The following is an 18628-nucleotide window of genomic DNA, read 5'->3' as shown; positions in this document are numbered from 1 at the left end:
GGGGCCCCTTGGTGCAGAGACAGAGAGAGGAGCTGAGAAACCCAAGGATGGGTGTTCTCAGCACCACCCCCTTTACTCTACTTGGCCTCCCCGCCATTAGGTAGCATCCCCTTCAACAGCAGCTTCTAAGAACACGGCTGAGGAATATATTTGGAGATAAGAGAGAAGCTAGATGTGGAGGCAAAAGTATTTGCTACTTGTGTTCACATAATACTGATATCCATCCCCTTCGACCTGCCAAAGGGGAGTAGAAATTCCTGATTGGAGCTAGTAGGACCCAGGTATTAGCAACTAGACCCTTCCCGGTCCCTCCACCTTCCTAATCTGTTGCAATCCATGTTTTGTTTGGGGAGAAATAGAAACCAGAGAGGGTGGGCCAAAGATCTACTTAGCCTAACTCCTGTTATGAGTTTATTCTAGAGCTGATGGGGAGGGAGAATCCATTTTCAACACCCAGCCTGGAAGTGAGTTTTACCCCACCCCACCTCCATCATGGTAGACATGGAATGGAAGATCCTACTGACTGCCAAGGGTAGCCCAGGAAGATGGCCAGAGGTGGGTGGCGTCCAGGACTCTGAGAGTAGGAGTTCTGGTGCACTGAGGAAAAAGGAATGAAATCAGAACTAATTCAGATGTGTTTTTTTATCTTTTTATTTTGCAGTGATTCACAGGCAGATGCAAAAAGTACAGACAGGTCCCATGTACCCTTCACCCAGTTTCATCCAATGGTTATATCTTACATAATTCAGATATGGTTTTAAATCCTTCTGTGACTACAGCTGGGCCCACTTCACCCCTGCCTCGTCAGAGGCAGATTCTGGAGTTTGGGGGATGTTAGGAGGAGGTTGAGAAATAAAAGGATGCAGGAATCTGGGGGGAATAGGTCAGAGAAGATAATTTGGAAATCCAGTGAACCAAGCTGAGACGGATGGAAGGAAAAGAGGTCAGAGAAGAATAAAGGGTGACTAAAGAGGTTGGGTGTGTAGGGAAGAGACTGCAATGGGCTCCGTGGTGGAAGGAGGACAGAAAGGACAGGTTACATGAAAAGGAAATCAGTGATTCCATAGAGAGGAACAGACTGAGAGCTCGGGGGAGGGAGCGTGGCCTGGAGAAATGAAGCTAATATGACTCTAAGACGCTCAGGGAGGTTCCTATAGCTGGAGATACCTACCATGTGGGTGAGGGAGTAGAGGGAATCATAAGGGAAATGGGGAAGACTGAGAAGGGAAGGGTGGCAGGGAAGGGGATTTGAGACTCGGAACTGGTACCATGGTGTGAGCTGAGGCTCTGGGCCTCCAGCCACGATACAGGATCTGGCCCAGTAGATGGACTGTCACTGCCAACTGGACACAGTCAGCTTCTTGGGTGGGTGAAACTGTCTGTGGGAGAGGGAGGGTGGTGGCAGGAGTGATGGGGGGAGATAAACAAGTTAGAAAGAGCCTAGCAGACAGTACAACTTTGCATGGTGACCAAAGCTCTGGACATATTTCCTATCTCCCTGGTCTCTTAGGAGGGGATCCTGCCTACATCTGAAGCCAGGAAGGAAGCCTTGTACCAGGGATCAGAGCTTCAGGAGTGGGGACAGGCTGGTCTGTAGCGGCAGTAGGGGGGGCTAGTTCAGACTTAACACGTCCCATCCCTAGTAGAGGCCCATGATATCTATCGGTTCAGCATCATACTTTTGGGAGCAGAGCAGATAGAGCCTTTGGTCGGTTAGGGTGCTGGTGTAGTGGCAGCTGGTGGGTGGCTGCTTGGAGCTCAGGGAGCAGATTGTGAGGGGGAAGGAGTCCTGGGTGACTGTACAATATTCATTGTAATTCTCACAGAACCTCTCGCTGTACTTGCAGAACTTCTTGATGGCTGTCCATGGGGCATGTAAGACATAATGGATCTTTGGGCAATACCAGCTTTGTTGTCTGCCCCGTACATAGGACATCAGACCACTACAGTAGCCCCGGAAACGCTTTGCGTAGTTAACCTTGGGATAGTCGATATGTAAGGTACGGAAGTTCTTGATAGCGAGCTGTAGCTGGATGTTTTCGACCAAAGCTGGCTCTAGAACAAGCCGGAGGAACAGGAGCTGGACCACACGGGGTGCCATTCTTCCTGCTGGCAGAGTTAAGGTGGTTGGAAGCAGAGGTGGGTCTCGAGTGACTCTCTGCCCCTTCCCAGAGCTTCCAGTGTGCCCCCAGTCTCCCCCATGTGCCTTCCCCTATGCCCTCAAAGCCGGACTGTCCTTCAGAGATCATCCGGCCCAAGTCTTCGTGCCTCAGAGAGAGGAGACATTTGCCCAAGGTCACCCATCTGGTCAGCCACCTCTAGCTTGGTCTACTTTAGGGTCTCAGCCTCACCCAGTCCGGGAGCTGTAACACTTACGAAATACGAGGTCCAACTGGTCCTTGGGTGAGAGACGCTTCCCGTTTATCCCTGGCCCAGTTAATCCTTCTGGTAAAAATGCAGAAATTCCAGAAGGGACAGGCTCAGCTACACTTCTCTGACTGAAGTGGAAGGACAGGAGCTGGAGGACAGCAGGGCAGGGGTGGGATTCTTCCTTCCTGAGGCCAAGGACAGCCCAAAGGTAAGAAGAGGCTAGAAAGGTTTCTGGATGAAGACCAGTCTGAGACGAAGGAGTGTCCCCTGGGTTTGAGGAGCCCCTGTGCTGACGGGGGTGGATGGGGGGGAGGAAAGAGACATTGCTTTCTGGTCTCCTCCTCTCTGGTGTCATCAGAACACTTAGTTCCAGCGTCCTTGCAAGAAGTCCCGAAGTTCTTGGGTTTCCTTTGATGTCTTCTCTGGTTCACAGGCCATGATCCTGTGGAAAGGCGACAAGGAAAGCACCGTCATGTTCCTGAGGAACAAAGTGCTGCTTATTCCTGACCCTCAGAGAACAGAGGGTCTTCCGCTCTCTCATCCCACTCACTAGATCCCCGGAGGCCAGGTACGCAAGGGCCTCCCGCCTGAGTGCTGACCTCGGTGTGGACCCCCCCACACCATCAACTTCACTCCAATCGTGATCACACTGACACTCTCACCTGTAACCTCAGGCCCTCTCAGAGTCACAGCACTCCTGGAAACCTATGCATGCCGACCCCAAAGCCTCAAACTTGTCAGGTGGGATTAGACAACACAGCCTGGACTTGAGGGGGTGTGGACCGCCTGTGTCCAGCAGATCTTGCTGTAGTTTGTCATGTTGGAAAAAAGGGCCAGGCTCCTAACTCTTTTTCATCAACACCTGCCCCTTCATCAGAACCAAAGAACTGGCTCCCCAGAGCCTGCCAGCCACAGTCCTTGATGCCCACAGGCGTCTCAGCCTTGCCTCCACGCACCTGTTGTCCAGGTTGTGGGCTTAGGACAGCTTACCATTCTCTCCCTGGAGAGCGGGAGAAGAGAGTCAAAACAGAGAACACTGAGTGTCCCAAGGCCAGTGTGTAGTTCAGGAAGGGTGGGGGGCGCGTGAGAGAGTCGCGTGGTGTTCCTCGTTCACAGCCCCCTTAAACTTGCTCTTTCTGACATCACAAAGCAGAGTCCAAAGCTGAACCCATCCTTCCCCAACTCGCTTTCCCTCCTGCCTTGTCCCTTTCCTCAGTTACTTAGGCAAGAAATCTGAGAGTGGTCCTCGACCCCGCCCTCTCCTTAATCCCACCTGTTTGGAGGCGGTACCGCATGGTGGCTCAGAGCAAAGCTTCTGAGTAAAACAGACCAGGAATTGCATCCTGGCTCTACTGCTTCCAGGCTGTACACCATCAGTCTAAGTTCACTAAACCGGTATAAGCTTCAGTTTCTTCATCAGTTAATGCAGATAATATTCTGTACCTCGTGGCAGTCTTAGGATTCGTTAAGATGCATATCGAGAGCTCTTAGCCCAGGGCCTGGCACACGGTGAGTACTCAATCCGAGCATGAGTCCATCAGTCACGCAGCTCTGATGATCTTTTTATTTTTTAAATTAATTCTTTAAAAATATTTATTTATTTGTTTAGCTGCTCCAGCTCTTAGTTGCGGCGTAGGCGATCTTCGTTGTGGCATGCGGCTCTTAGTTGTGGCTTGCGGGATCTAGTTCCCTGACCAGGGATTGAACCCAGGCCCGCTGCATTGGGAGCACGGAGTCTTAACCACTGGACCACCAGCGAAGTCCCAGCCCTGACAATCTTAACTAAAACTTTTCCCGAACCAGTCTCTTCCATTCCTATTTCTTCCCCTGCTCAGGCTTTCCCCTCTCCTGGACACCACACACTCTCCAACTCCAGGAGGACTCTACACCTCATAGGACAGAAGACCTCCATGACCTGGCCGCCACCATGTCTCCAATTGCATCTCCATCTCTGCCTGCTTCCCCCAGCGGTGCCCACCCCACCTCCCGCTCACGTTATCTCCTCTACCCAGCATGATGCTCTCTCCTCCCGCTCTCACCCCCGTCAGTTCCGCTGGGCCAGCTCATGCCGGACGTCCTGTTTAAGAAGCGTCTGCTCGGAGCACCTCCCCAGGGAAGTGTGCACAGCCAAGTAAGGGAGGATAAAGCCCACACAGGCAGGTGGCTCATCTGTGTCCTTCAGGCTGGTGTATCAGCCAACACCCAGTGGGAATCCATGCAGGATGTTGCCAGAGCCCGGCTGACTCAAGTCTTTGGTGTGAGGAAGCTGCTAGCACTTTGTGGCCCCAGGCTCAGAGTGTGCCACCTCTTCCTTATTTGCTCAAGGCTGCAGCTTCCCTTGGAAGAGAAACGGGCTTTTCATCCCTCTTGGTCTTCTTCTTTCTTCATTCCTACCCACCCACCACCACTCACCTCTGCACACAGTTACTACAGACATAGTAGAGGAAAGAGTTTAGGACTTGATCTCAGATAACCTACTGAGCTTCCATTTCCTCTTCTATAAAATGGAAGCCTTCCTTACCTCATGAGGCTGCAAGAATAAAATGAGATGGTCAATATGGAGGTGACTTTTAGCCGTTAAACAATATATAAATGGAAAACTGGATATGGTCTCCTAGGTCTTATAACAACTCACTTTTTTCTCCAACTCACTTAACATCTGCAAATGCCTTCTTTTTTTATTTATTTATTTATTTTTGGCTGCGTTGGGTCTTTGTTGCTGTGCACGGGCTTTCTCTAGTTGTGGCGAGTGTGGACTACCCTTCCTTGCAGTGTGCAGGCTTCTCATTGCAGTGGCTTCTCTTATTGCAGAGCACGAGCTCTAGGCGTGCGGGCTTCAGTAGTTGTGGCACGTGGGCTCAGTAGTTGTGGCTCATGTGCTCTAGAGCACAGGCTCAGTAGTTGTGGTTCACGGGCTTAGTTGCTCCACGGCATGTGGGATCTTCCCAGACCAGGGCTCAAACCCATGTCCCCTGCATTGGCAAGCGGATTCTTAACCACTGTGCCACGAGGGAAGCCCTGTAAAGTCTTATATTCCCCAAATGAGCCAAGTGACCTCCCCACATCCCCACTCTGCCAATCTAGAGCCCTCTTTAACACCTGACTTAAATTCATCTTCACCAAGCTTTCTATTAGTCATGCCCCACGTTGATTACTTTTAAATACTTTAAATTGTTGAATACTATCTGAAAACACTATGACAAATGTTGGGGAAAATAGAAGGGTAAATAAGACAGTTCCAGTACAGATTAAATTTACAATTCAGTAGGAACAACACACGTATGAACGTATGTTACAAAGGCATGAGCACGGGACCAGGAAAAGTGCTGAGTGTGCGATGGCCTTCAGGTTCCCACCTACAGTCCTACTGGTCTGGTCTTTAAAATCCTATCCCAGAGGAGCTGATCTGTAGGATTGCTTCATCCATTCTGACAAAGGCTGAGATTTGTGGAATTGTTACCCCATTATACTGGACTTTACATATGCAAGAATCATCCTAGAGATGAAGAAACTAAGTTTTAGAGAGGGATGGTAGCTTGCTTGAGGTCATATGTCTAATTCAGTGGTTCTCAACGGGGAGCAATTGGATCACGTCTGGAGACGTTTTTTTTTGGTTGTCACAACTGGGAGGTGCTACTGGCATCTAGTGGGTAGAGGCCAGAGATGCTACTAAACATCCTACATTGCGCAAGACGGCTCCCACAGCAAAGAAGTATCCAGACAAAAATGTCGATTGTGCTGAGGTTGAGAAATTCTGGTCTAATGAGAGAATCAGATTTCCTAGCAAAAGCAGACTTATTTATACTTTATATATTGAAAAGAATTGGTAAATATCCAAGACTTAGAAGTATTTTTGTTAGACTTTGCTTGTGATGGTGCTGGTTCTTCTACCAGCAGAAGGATTATTGATAGTTCATCACTGAAACAACTTTTTGTTATTTTTCCCGTAGAAGTGACTTTCTGCGTATAGCCATCTACACACTCTTTCCCTCCTCCCCTCCCCAATGGTAGGATTTCTAGAACCACTGGCTAGAGTGACAAGTGCAGGGATGATTCCCTATGATTGAGGGGGTGCCCCAAGATTTTGCCCCAAGTGAGCTCACTACAATCTCAGTGGCATCACTTTTGCCCTGTCCAACTCATATTGTTCAAATAGCAAACTGTGTCCTGGGTTGTCCTTGAACCCAAAGGATTGCTTCAGCCATTTCAACCTTCTTGTCATAGGTTCACCTCCACCCCAGGGTTAAATTTCAGGAGGTGCCTTGTTAGTTCCTCAACTGGGACTGGGATCATTCAAGGGCAGAACGAATGCCTTCTAACGTAGAATTTGAATCATTTAGGGTCCCTTATATGCAAGGCACTATGCTACATCCTGTGGGAGGTACAGAAGTAGTATAACAGATAGTCCTTGTCTTCTGGGAATTGACAGTCTAAACGGGAGGAAAGCAATACATATATATGAAGAAATAACCAATGATTCAAGGCAGAAAATTATACATCTTGAAGACAGTAAATGTTGTAGGAATTTAGAGGTGAGAGAGATCCCTCTGAATTAGGAGGGTCAGAGAAAGTTTTCTGGGGAGAGAGGGAGTCACCTGGGACCTCGGGATACATCTCAAGGAACAGTTGAGTTAAGTGGAGATAAAGAGAATTATGAAAGGTATGTTTGAGGAAAGAGAGAAAACCAGCCTGGCTGGGGTTGAGGCAATCAGTGGGAGAAAAGTCAGAGACAAAGTTAGAAAGATGGGTTTGCCAGATTACGGCAGACCTTGAATATCAGGCTAAGGAATTTATATTTTATTCTAGAGATAAATGAGGAACTGGCAATGGCTTATGAGACAGAGTGACCTGGTAAGGCCTCTCAATCCCAGACCAGGTCCCCCACTGCTACATCCTGGCTTGTCTAAAGGCATTGGTCTGGGAGCCAAAGATTCCAGCTTTCTGTCCCTGCTGCTTCCTCCAGATCCACAGCTGTTCCAGGAAAGGTCATGAGAATTCAAAGACCCAAAGTGAATCCCACATCTGACCCCGACTTGCTGTTTTTTTCACTTTCCCCGTCTACAAAAATGAGTCCACTACCTTTATTTATCCTGGGAGCAACACAATCAGGATAACAGAACTTGGATCTGCTCCTGCTTGGAGGGAAACTCTCACGGGCTTTCCGTCGGTATCCAGAGGCTGTGTGGAACTCCGGAAGAGAGAGAGGCTGGGCTCTGAAGGGTGGGCACCAATCCAGGCTTGGCCCTCGTCTCTTCCAGCCCCCCTCACCCCCTCCCAATGCAGGCTAGAGGAAGTAGCAGCTGTGGTCCTGTGGGGAAGACAGGCAGAGGTCCACCTGGCACTATTGGCATTTTCACAACACCCACCCAAACAACTTTAAACACACACACACACACACACACACACACACACAGCAGCAGCAGCAGCAGCAGCAGCAGCAGCAGCAGCAGCCTGGGGAGAGGTTAGGCCAAGAGCAGTGACTATGCCGCTAGAAGGAGAAGGAGGCTGGGGAGCTACCTCACATCCCTGGATAGAGGCTGCCATGTGAGGGGCTTTCTTCCCCCATCTTCTCTCCCACCATTTTTTTTTTTTTTTTTTTCGGTACGTGGGCCTCTCACTGTTGTGGCCTCTCCTGTTGCAGAGCACAGGCTCCGGACGCACAGGCCCAGCGGCCATGGCTCACGGGCCCAGCCACTCCGCGGCATGTGGAAACTTCCCGGACCGGGGCACGAACCCGTGTCCCCTGCATTGGCAACCACTGCGCCACCAGGGAAGCCTGTCTCCCACCATTTTGTCTTCTGCTCTCCCTTCTTTAATTTTTCTCTTCTCTCTTCTGCCAGACTCCCTGCCCAGTCCTTGGCCTGATGCCTGACTCCTTTTGTTCTCCCTAACCCTGTTCCCCTTCCTCCATCCTTTCCTCTCGCCCTATGAATGTAGCGAAGGAAACATGGCAAAATTATCCTACCGAGTGCAAAGTGAAGTGGGTCTTGGAAGCTGGATAGTTTCAGCGAAAAAATAAACAAAATCACCTGCCTTATCCAAATAATGGAGGTGAAATAAGGGTTTCAGCTTGAACTGTGCAAATAGTAGGTTCGACTTTTCAGTTTTCACACGCAAACCTAACCCTTTACTCCCTCTTCCCTTTGAACTGGGACAGCATGGCTGTGTTGACTTTCACAGAGCACTAAGGAAGCCTTCTGGAGAACCCCGCATGATGAAGTTAAAGGGCAAACTGGGATAATTATAATGACAGGAAAATACAAGAGCAGAGGGCAGTTCAAGCCATGGTTTGGAAACATCTCACCCTAGAATAATGAGAAGTGAGGAGGAGTCCGGGCAGGCAAGGAATCCAAATGAGGTCCTGGCCTCCCACCCACTCCTCTCACCCCAGCCTCCAGTCCAGGGCTGGCCTGATCCACATTCTGTCCACAGTCTGCTTTAAACCATGGATTTTATCTCCAAACATTTGCATTTCTACAGCAGCAGAGGCATAATTCTCTACCCAGAAGTTCCAACTACAAAGATTCAGGCACCTGAACAAAGCAGTGAATGCGCTCCCCAGCCAAGGCCTCACAGAGCGGGAACCGGATGAGCAAGAGGCCTATGTGCACTGGCTCCTGCTTCTCTGTTGCCACCTAGTGGTGCTTCTCCCTCCAACACCATTTTTTATTCCAAAGATACTTCATCCTGACCCACAGCTATGCTCTCTATCTGCTAAAATGATGTCCCCTGACCTCAAAACAAACACGCATCTTCCTGACTCAAAATCCTAACTTCTGGACCGGAACACAAACTGTATGACCCATATGGTTTGCGTGGGCCTCTCTGCAGTCACATCCATGCAACAGCCAGGAGATTTTTTTTTTTTTTTTTTTTGGCTGCGTTGGGTCTTCGTGGCTGCGCGTGGGCTTTCTCTAGTTGTGGAGAGCGGGCTCTAGGCGTGCGGGCTTCAGTAGTTGTGGTACGTGGGCTCAATAGTTGTGGCTCGTGGGCTGTAGAGCGCAGACTCAGTAGTTGTGGTTCACGGGCTTAGTTGCTCCGCAGCATGTGGGATCTTCCCAGACCAGGGCTCAAACCCGTGTCCCCTGCATTGGCAGGCGGACTCTCAACCACTGCGCCACCAGGGAAGTCCCACAGCCAGGGTATTTTTAAACAGATAAAGCTTTTACTCCTCCTCTTTTTTTTTTTTTTTTTTTTTGGGCCATGCCGCATGGCTTGTGGGATCTTGCAGGATCCCAGTTCCCCAACCAGGGTTTGAACCTGGGCCATGGCAGTGAAAACCGGGAATCTTAACCACTAGACCACCAGGGAACTCCCTTTATTCCTCTGCTTAGAACCCTCCTAGGGCTCCCCACTGTGTGCACAGCAAAACTCCTAATGGTCTCTGAGGCTTCCCATGATCTGGCCTCTGGTCCCTCTCCGACCCCATCACTCATCCGCTCCAGCCACACTGGACTCCTTACTGTCCCTCCAACTCCCCAGGCATCCATCTGCTTTAGGGCCTTTACAGTGCTGTCCTCTATGCTTGGAGCATTCTTCCCCAGACAAGCGTAAGTTCACTCTCACCTTGAAATCTTTGTCCCAGAGTCACCTACTTTAATGACCCTATTTAAAAATCACTGCCTGAACACTCTTTGACATAAATCGCAGCAAGATCTTTTTTACCACCTCCTAGAGTAATGAAAATAAAAACAAAAATAAACAAATGGGGCCTAATGAAACTTAAAAGCTTTTGCACAGCAAAGGAAACCATAAACAAGACGAAAAAATCCTCAGAATGGGAGAAAATATTTGCAAATGAAGCAACTGACAAGGGACTAATCTCCAAAATATACAAACAGCTCATGCAGCTCAATATCAAAATAACAAACAACCCAATCAAAAACTGGGAGGAAGACCTAAATAGACATTTCTCCAAAGAAGACATACAGATGGCCAACAAACACATGAAAAGATGCTCAACATCACTAATTATTAGAGAGATGCAAATCAAAACTACAATGAGGTATCACCTCACACTGGTCAGAATGGCCATCATCAAAAAATCACAAACAGTAAATTCTGGAGAAGGTGTGGACAAAAGGGAACCCTCTTACGCTGTTGGTGGGAATGTAAATTGATATAGCCACCATGGAGAACAGTATGGAGGGTCCTTAAAAAACTAAAAATAGAATTACCGTATGATCCAACAATCCAACTCCTGGGCATATACCCGGAGAAAACCATAATTCAAAAAGATACATGCACCCTAATGTTCATTGCAGCACTATTTACAATAGTCAGGACATGGAAGCAACCTAAATGTCCATCAACAGAGGAATGGATAAAGATGATGTGGTACACGTGTACAATAGAATATTACCCAGCCATAAAAAGGAACAAAATTGTGCCATTTGCAAAGACATGGATGGATCTAGAGACTGTCATACAGAATGAAGTAAGTCAGAAAGAGAAAAACAAATATTGTATATTAATGCATATATGTGGAATCTAGAAAAATGATATAGATGAAACTATCTGCAAAGCAGAAATAGAGACACAGATGTAGAGAACAAATGTATGGATACCAAGGGAGGAAGGGAGGGGTGGGATGAATTGGAGACTGGGATTGACATATATACACTACTATGTATAACATAGATGACTAATGAGAACCGACTGTATAGCACAGGGAACTCTACTCACTGCTCTGTGGTGACCTAAATGGGAAGGAAATCCAAAAAAGAGGGGTTATATGTATAAGTATAGCTGGTTCACTTTGCTGTACAGTAGAAACGAACACAATAGCATAAAGCAACTATACTCCAATGAAAAATAAATAAAAATAAAAATCACTGCCTACCAATCTCCATTTGTTCTTTTTTCCTTAGCAATGGTGTATTTTTTACTGCCTTTCCTCCAATGAAATGTAAGGATTCCAAAGGTAGGGATTTTTGTATCTTTTATTCACTGATATATCCCAAGCACCTTGGCCCATAGTAGATGCTCAATAAATATTGACTACGTGAATGAACCTGAAACCACTATTCTGAGACCACCTACTACTTACAGGTGAAACCTGATAACAAGAACACTGTTCATCTCAGTTTTCCAGGCCTTCCCATCCACAGATAGTGATGCTTCTCTTCCTCAGTGTCTCAGTTCTTCTGAGTCTCCCATGCCAAGCTCACTGGAGCCGCCGGAGCAGCACGGACCCAAGCTCTCCACACAACTGTAACTGCCACAAGGAACGGGGAATACACAGTAGAGGAAGGTCTAGGCTGGCTGTACAGCACACCACCACCAATAGCATTTTCAAATTAGGACACTAAGCGTTGCAAATTTTAATAAAGTAGTAAGGGAAAGAGTGAAGGGTGACAGGTGTTGGGCGCCATCTCCAGGTAAAGCCAGATGACCTTGCTTGACACTGGAACGGGAGGGACCCAGAGGGATGAATCATTGTAGAATAGCTGAGGTGGGATGGTGCTGCGCCTTGTGACTCTGGTGATTGGTCCACTTCCCTGTCTCCTCCATCTCCTCCAAAAGCTCAGCAGTAAGTCCTGATGACAGGAAGTAACTTTCTAGGCTATTCCATCTTTATCTCGGATCAGAAAAAGCAATCCTTACCACCACAGTGATTGGCTCTTCCCAGAATCAGAACCAGAGGTGTATATAGGAGATGATAAATGACAGCTCTCATTCGGGGTTGACACCTGAGTCAGGTGCATTACTAGTCATTAGAACCATGTGGCTAGGGACCAGGTCTAGCCTTTGAGTGTGAGGATTCAGGCTTCAGGCATCCTCACTGCTGAAGATGTTTAGGCAGATGTACCAGCTCCACAGATATCCACTTACTTGGGACACGTAAGTGAAGAGGCATGAACCTGATTCATTTCCTGATCCACCGCTACTCCCCAGCCTGCCCCCAAACAGAAGCACCACAAGCCAGGCCAGCTCTTAAGGAGTTCGGTGGTGAGAAGAGGCCCTCAGAGATCTGAGGCCCAGCGGAAGGCAGGTGCGTCCCGGTGAGCAGAAGCCACAACACGAGGATTTGGGGAGGAGGTAAGGCCTGTGGCGGGACGTGAGTGAGGAGAGAGGACAGGGAAGGGATGGGTTCTGGCCAGAGAACAGTATACTCAGGTGAGTGACAAGGTGGACAAAGGAGGGACTCAATGTGGAGGGGGTGAGTATACACACAGGGGAGAGAGGAGAGAGGAGAGAGATGCTGAGGGTTGGAGGCACAAAATGGGGCTATGGAGGAGATGGGGATGGGGTCATGGAGGGCGTGAGACACAGAGAAAGGAATAAGGACATAGGGACATGGGGACACAGAGGGATGGACATGAGGGAGAGGAGATAGAGCAAGGAGTGGGAGGCATGAGGGACAGAATGAGGGAGGATAGGGATTCAGGGTGAGGGGGATGGAGCCCTAGGGTTAGGGGGTGGGGTCTTAGTGGTTTGGGGCACAGGGAGGGGAAGGGAGAGGAAAGACACAGGGTGAGGGAGGAAGGAGACAGCAGGGGAGGGAGATGGTGATTAGCTAGAAGGAGCAGGTTTAGCAAGGCTAATTTCCACCTCCTCTGTGCGCAGAGACCCCAGCCCTCCCTTCTGACTGTTCCCCCTAAGAGAGATGGTACCAGCCAGAGCAGGATTCTGCCCTCTGCTGCTGTTCCTGCTGCTGGGCCTGTGGATGGCCGACGACCCAGTCGGTGCCAAGCCCAGAAACATGACCTCAGCTCGGTGGTTTGAAACTCAGCACGTGCAGCCCAGGCCTCAGAGATGCAACACGACAATGCAAAACATCAACAAGTACTCCAATCGCTGCAAAGACCTCAACACCTTCGTGCATGAATCCTTCTCCGGTGTGGCCGCCATTTGTCAGACGCCCAGCATAACCTGCAAGAGAGGCCGTAAAAACTGCCACCGGAGCCAGAAGCCTGTAACCCTGACCATGTGTAACCTCACCTCAGGGAGGTACCCAGACTGCAGGTACAAGGAGAAGCAACTGAATGCTACTTACATCGTGGCCTGTGACCCTCCCCAGGAGGGGGACTCTAGCAAATTCAAGCTGGTTCCTGTCCACCTGGACGATGTCCTTTAGGTTTCCAGCCAGCCGCGTGCTTGGGCCGCTCCTTAAATCCCTCTGCAGGCCTCTGGACCACTCCTCCTCAGCCCAGAAGGTTCTCTCTGACATCTCTTGGGGCCCTTCCTAGCTCAGGCTCCTCTGAGAGGGTGGGACTGTGGGGAGTTGAGGTGATACATGAGTAGGCTAAACTCCAGAAGAGATGGCGATCTCTCAACTTTTCATTGCTGTTTTTTCATTAGCTTAGGGGTGTGGGTTCCTTGGTCTGTGCCTCCTACATCTTTCCCCTACCCCATCTTCTCACGGCAGCATGACGAGAGGAGGAAAGAAATGGAAAAGGAGTGTAGGGGATTTATGGCGAGAGCCACTCCTATTCCTAAATTAGGCCTCTTCCCCAGCTCTGATTGGCAGTGACGTGGCTTGTGGGCAGGGAGGTGGCCTGAAGGGAAGAAGACAAAGCAGCACCACTTCATATTTACATAGCATTTCACGCTTTTCACAGTGTGTCCACGTGACTCCCTTGTGAGATAGACATGACTAGGATTACTCATCTTCTTTAGGGATGAGGACGTTGAGATTGCAGAAGGAGTTGTTAATTAAAGAGCTTGTCAGCTTGGTTAGTAGCAGCAGCTGGACTTTAAAGTAGAAAGCGCACTTTCTACTTTACCGCTGGGTGGAAAAGGAGAGTCCTCTGCAGGGACCACAGGGGAACCAGGTAAGATCTCCCCCGTGAAACAATGTCCCGAGAGCTCTGAAGAGCCAGTTGCCCCATGTTGGCTGCAGTAAAGGTCATTACCGCTCTAGCCAAGGGACTGTTTATGAGCTGCTCCAAGGATCCTAATTCTCTCTCTCTCTCTGCCCCACCCCACCTCTCTGCCGTCCCCCTTCTCTAGTCCACTGCTCTTTCTTCCGGGGCCCTGGGCCTGGCTCTAGCTTGATTGCCTATAGCCCTGAAGGCACAGTGTCAGGGGAGTGTCCCAACTTCATCCCCCTGCTCCGGGATCACATTTCCCTTGACCTCAAGGGACTTCGTGGCCCAGTGCCCGCTTGTCACAAACAAGCTGGTGGGAGCTGCCAGAGCTTCCTTCCTCCCGATAAATGATCTCTCCTGCCTTGGTGCTTCCCTGGCTCTCTGCTCTGGCAATCCGCCCAGGCCAGAGGGGTTGAGATGTGGAAATGCCATCTCCCCGTCCTCCCCCCCACCCCTCCAAACCCCGGCTGCAGACACCACTTCTCCCTTCCTGGTGAGCAGAACTGGAGAAGCTATGGCTTTATGTAGACTCGGTCCTGATAGCTTCCCACTCCTAGCCCACACCCAGCATTGCCTGCAGCCTTGACCATCTCCAGCCCTTTCTCTCTTCCTTAATCTCAGTCCCAGACAAACTGCACTAAGCCCCATGCCCGCCCCACGCCCACCCTACTTGAGCACCCAAATACTACCTTGTTAGACCTTCCCTTCCCAGCTGTGGAGTCTACTCTCTACCTATCCCTCTCCCACACTCCAGCGCTCCCTTATGCCTTACCAGAGTCAGAGTAAGCTTTGGAGCCAGATACCATTGGGTGTAAATCTTGGCTCAGTCCTTTGTGGCTACATGACCTCAAGAAAACTGCACCTCTTTGCAACTATGTTTCCATGTATGGGAGTAATACTACCTACCCAACAGGATTTCAGGAAGATTTAGAAATGACATTTATGAGGCCTTAGTCAAGCCCAGGCACTGATAAGCATTCAATAATGATAGTTAGCTGTAGGTAACAGTAGCAATAGCCCTGTCCAGTCATATTCACCTTTGGCAAACACGCAGATACCCCTTTGGCAAATACCCCATTCAATTCTCCTTGAGGTCTTTCTTCTGCTAGAATGATGTTTATGAGTAGGCTGGAGAATAAGTCTGCAGGCAGAGTCCTGCTAGGTGGGCTGGGTGGTTTGAGATGGTGAGGAGAGAAGGTAGGGAAGGGATGATGAAAAGAAAGGGGAGCAGAGCATTGAACAATTCAATTCAAGCAGAGTGAGTGGCCAATACGTTGATGAGTCTTGAAAGTAGAGGGACAATAAATATACTTTATAGTCAAATGCCAAATGACTGAATGTAAAATCTATATATCCTGTGGTCACTGTACTGGGCATTTATCATTCTAAATACATGATTTTCAACTGAGGTGCATAGAAAACCACGTCTCTTAGGGGTAGCTGATTTTTCTTTTCACTTTATTCTTTCTTCACAACTCTTTTTTTTATTCTTTATTGATGATATTTCTTATGGGTGTTATGGTTTTGGAGACATCCTCCTCACAAACTTTTTAAGTGGCTAAAATTATGCTTTTTTTTTTTTTTGCGGTACACGGGCCTCTCACTCTTGTGGCCTCTCCCGTTGCGGAGCACAGGCTCTGGACACGCAGGCTCAGTGGCCATGGTTCACGGGCCCAGCCGCTCCGCAGCATGTGGGATCTTCCTGGATGGGGCACGAACGCGTGTCCCCTGCATCAGCAGGCGGACTCTCAACCACTGCGCCACCAGGGAAGCCCTAAAATTATGCTTTTAATGTATCCTCTCGAAATAAGAAGAATTTCCAAATATGGCTTTTTCTTGAAATACTCATGATCTAAATAGTATTAAATAACTTAACATTAAACATAATTCTAAAGCAATCTATGGTGTGGTGATAGCGGTCAGAATAGGGGTAACCTTGGGAAGCGCTAACTGGCAAGGTGTAGGAGGTAAGCTGGAGATGTTCTATTCTTGCTCTAGATATGTTTACTTTGTGAAAACTCATTGAGCTGTACACTTAAGATTTGTGTACTTTACTGTAAGCAAATTATACCTCAATTTAAAAATCTTCCTAAAAAAGTACAGTTTTTAAGGATTAGTTTGTTTAACATGAGAAATGCTAATATATCAATTCACAAAGATTATAATATAATGAAATCATGGACTCATGATCTAATCTAATTTCTATTGTTCTGCTTTGTACTATTTGTTAAATTAAATAGTAGTTGTGCTAATTATTAAATTGTTGTAAATATTTTTGGTTCAAAAAGTATATAAGGTTTTTTTCCTAAAGTTATCCAGCTAATCCATGCTCTTCTATTAGTTGTATAACTGTCAAATAATTCTCCTATTTAACTATGTGAAAATTCTTCATAAAATTTATATGTAGTATAAGCTTTTACAACCATTAATTATTACAACATTTTTCTTAAAATAATAAATATGCATTTATATTTCCCCTGACTGATAGGATTTCAACATTTTTAAAGTTCATAAGGAGAATTTCACTTCCAGTCACATTCAGAGTACTCACCAATACCTGAAAGAGATTATTATTCAGATATTAACAATGAACCCAAATGACCTGCCTTGTTTTCATACAGATGCTTTAACAGATTAGATTTGACAGTCACCCATTCCTTCACATGATCCTGATCACAGCCAAGTTCAGGGATGCCAGGAATTATGTTGAAATCAGCATTTGGCTATTCGGCCTTTCAAAGGCTGAAGCTGAGGTTCAAAACGAGTAACAGGTTTGCGCCAGTTACCAAGGCTGCGTCTTGATACATTCCTACTTAAAGGCTGAAAAATGGGAAAAGGAGACTGATTAGTTATGAGATTTCTGTTGCTGGGGGTGGGAGCTTGGAGTGGGGGAGGAGGGTGTCTAGGGGAGCATTGCCCAGCCTTGTGTAGATGGCTCTAAAGAGAATTGTTTCGACCTGGATCTAAGGAGCAGAAACAGAGTCCTGTACAGAATGTAACCCAAGAACTGGAGCTGGTGTGGACTAGCTTTCTAGGAGTGAGACTATCTGAGATAGCCTAGGTAGGATACCTTTCTACATGACCCGAGTTCCCCAAAGTCTCCAGACTCTGAAGAAAATGACCCATAGACACTATGAAGAGGACCAGCTGAGTCAACAGAGAGAGAAGGGTCCTGATCTCAAGGGCAGCGTGTAGGAAGAGGAAGTGCCCTTGAGTCTGGAACCCTTTTGCTCACATTGATTCAGACAGCCCTCTTCATAGTGTCTCTGGCCCTAGGGGACGACCTTAGAACTACAGCAGCAGAAAACCGACCAACGCAGCAACAGCGTCCAGGGAGACTTCTCTGTGAGAACCCTGGCCCATTTCACCACATTCCTCCTACGCTCCTGCACAACTGGGCCTCCAAAAGGGCTTCGAAGACTCCAGATCCTCATTTTAAAGTCCTCCTCCTACACCACCCGCCCACCCCCACCCCCGCATTCTACCATGGAGAGATAGAAAGAGCAGTCAGAGCTCTTACCAGGATGTGTTCCTGTGCAGGACTCCAAAGCCAGTAAGCTTGGGCGCATCCATGAAGCCATGGGGGCATGAGAAAACATTGCTAGTGAGGTCTTGTAGGAAGTTCACAAGAGGTGAGATAAGGAAAGATGTCTACCCGTAATGGAAATACAACCATGATGAAAAGTCCTCTTGATTTAGAGAGATTGGAATTTCCTCATCTATGCAAAGGTCACCTACTTCATAGAGTATTATGCAGATTAATGTGACAACATATATAAAGGGCTTAGTACAGTGGCTGGTGTGTAGGAAAAGTTTGAGAGATGCAATCATTTATATTTATTACTGTGATGTCAAACGTTGAGAAGCCAAACCTGTGATGGATGGAGCAGGCCTGACTTCCATGACAGAAGAACAAAGGACCTAAACTAAGGAGGCCAAACTCCTCCTCAGCCTCCTCTTGCCAAAAAGAACTTCCCAGCCAAGAGTATATAAGGTAGGGTTCAAGGTCAGACAAAAAGGACAATATGTATTAATTTCTCTAGGTAAGGTAATTTGGAGTGGGGTGGGTAGGGGCAATGCTTTCAATTAGAGGGGGAAACAAAGGCTACTGAGTATTTGTATTAAGACTACTTAAGGGGGTTTTTCTCATCTCTTCCTTCCATGAATCCACAGATATGGAAAGAAGGCAGAGGATTTAGGGCCACTAACTTTTGAGGGTGTCCTCCTTACCAGCTCCTCTCCAAAGGGTTCAACTGTCACAGCAGCTGATGGAGAGAAAGCTCTAGTGACATTTCCAACTTCCCCTCCTGAGTCATTTAAACTAGTCCTTAGGTAAGCTTACTGTCCCTTCACCTCCCTGTGGAAGATCACTTGTATTTTTCCCACCCTCTGATTCAGCTCCATTTCCTAGTTTGTCTTCCATTACACAAGACTACCACCAATGG

At 47.9% G+C, this 18628-nt stretch overlaps 2 protein-coding genes across 4 annotated transcripts in view; one reads left to right on the top strand and one right to left on the bottom strand.

The window, feature by feature from the left end:
• Positions 1–61: 61 nt before the first annotated feature.
• Positions 62–13480, bottom strand: RNASE13 (ribonuclease A family member 13 (inactive)). Its single transcript, XM_027083708.1, has 2 exons — positions 13370–13480; positions 62–2812 (listed from the first exon to the last, which is right to left on the bottom strand). Exon 2 carries the CDS (start codon positions 2099–2101, stop codon positions 1640–1642), a length of 462 nt encoding a protein of 153 aa, XP_026939509.1. The 5' UTR covers positions 2102–2812; positions 13370–13480; the 3' UTR covers positions 62–1639.
• The window catches only part of LOC113607934 (ribonuclease 7), a 29579-nt gene continuing 22214 nt past the window's right edge, over positions 11264–18628 (top strand). Inside the window, exons 1-3 of one of the 3 annotated variants that reach the window (XR_003428146.1) lie at positions 11264–12411; positions 12940–14147; positions 18050–18145. Coding sequence is in view for 1 of the 3 variants with exons in the window: in XM_027083707.1 (XP_026939508.1) it covers positions 12980–13450 (471 nt within the window). In the remaining 2 variants the exon portion in view is untranslated. Of the gene's footprint in view, positions 12412–12939; positions 15514–18049; positions 18146–18628 lie in introns of those variants that run through there. The other 2 variants (XR_003428147.1, XM_027083707.1) reach the window with 2 other exon arrangements.

This window comes from Aethalodelphis obliquidens, unplaced genomic scaffold (assembly GCF_003676395.1).
Source record: "Aethalodelphis obliquidens isolate GAN/ISIS:26980383/991018 unplaced genomic scaffold, ASM367639v1 scaffold51, whole genome shotgun sequence".
Classification (NCBI taxonomy): Eukaryota; Metazoa; Chordata; class Mammalia; order Artiodactyla; family Delphinidae; genus Aethalodelphis; species Aethalodelphis obliquidens.
This window is presented reverse-complemented; position numbering and strand designations above follow the sequence as displayed.

Coding starts and splice junctions, on each gene's coding strand:
- RNASE13 (XM_027083708.1), bottom strand. CDS start 2,101: ATGGCACCCCGTGTGGTCCAGCTCCTGTTCCTCCGGCTTGTTCTAGAG.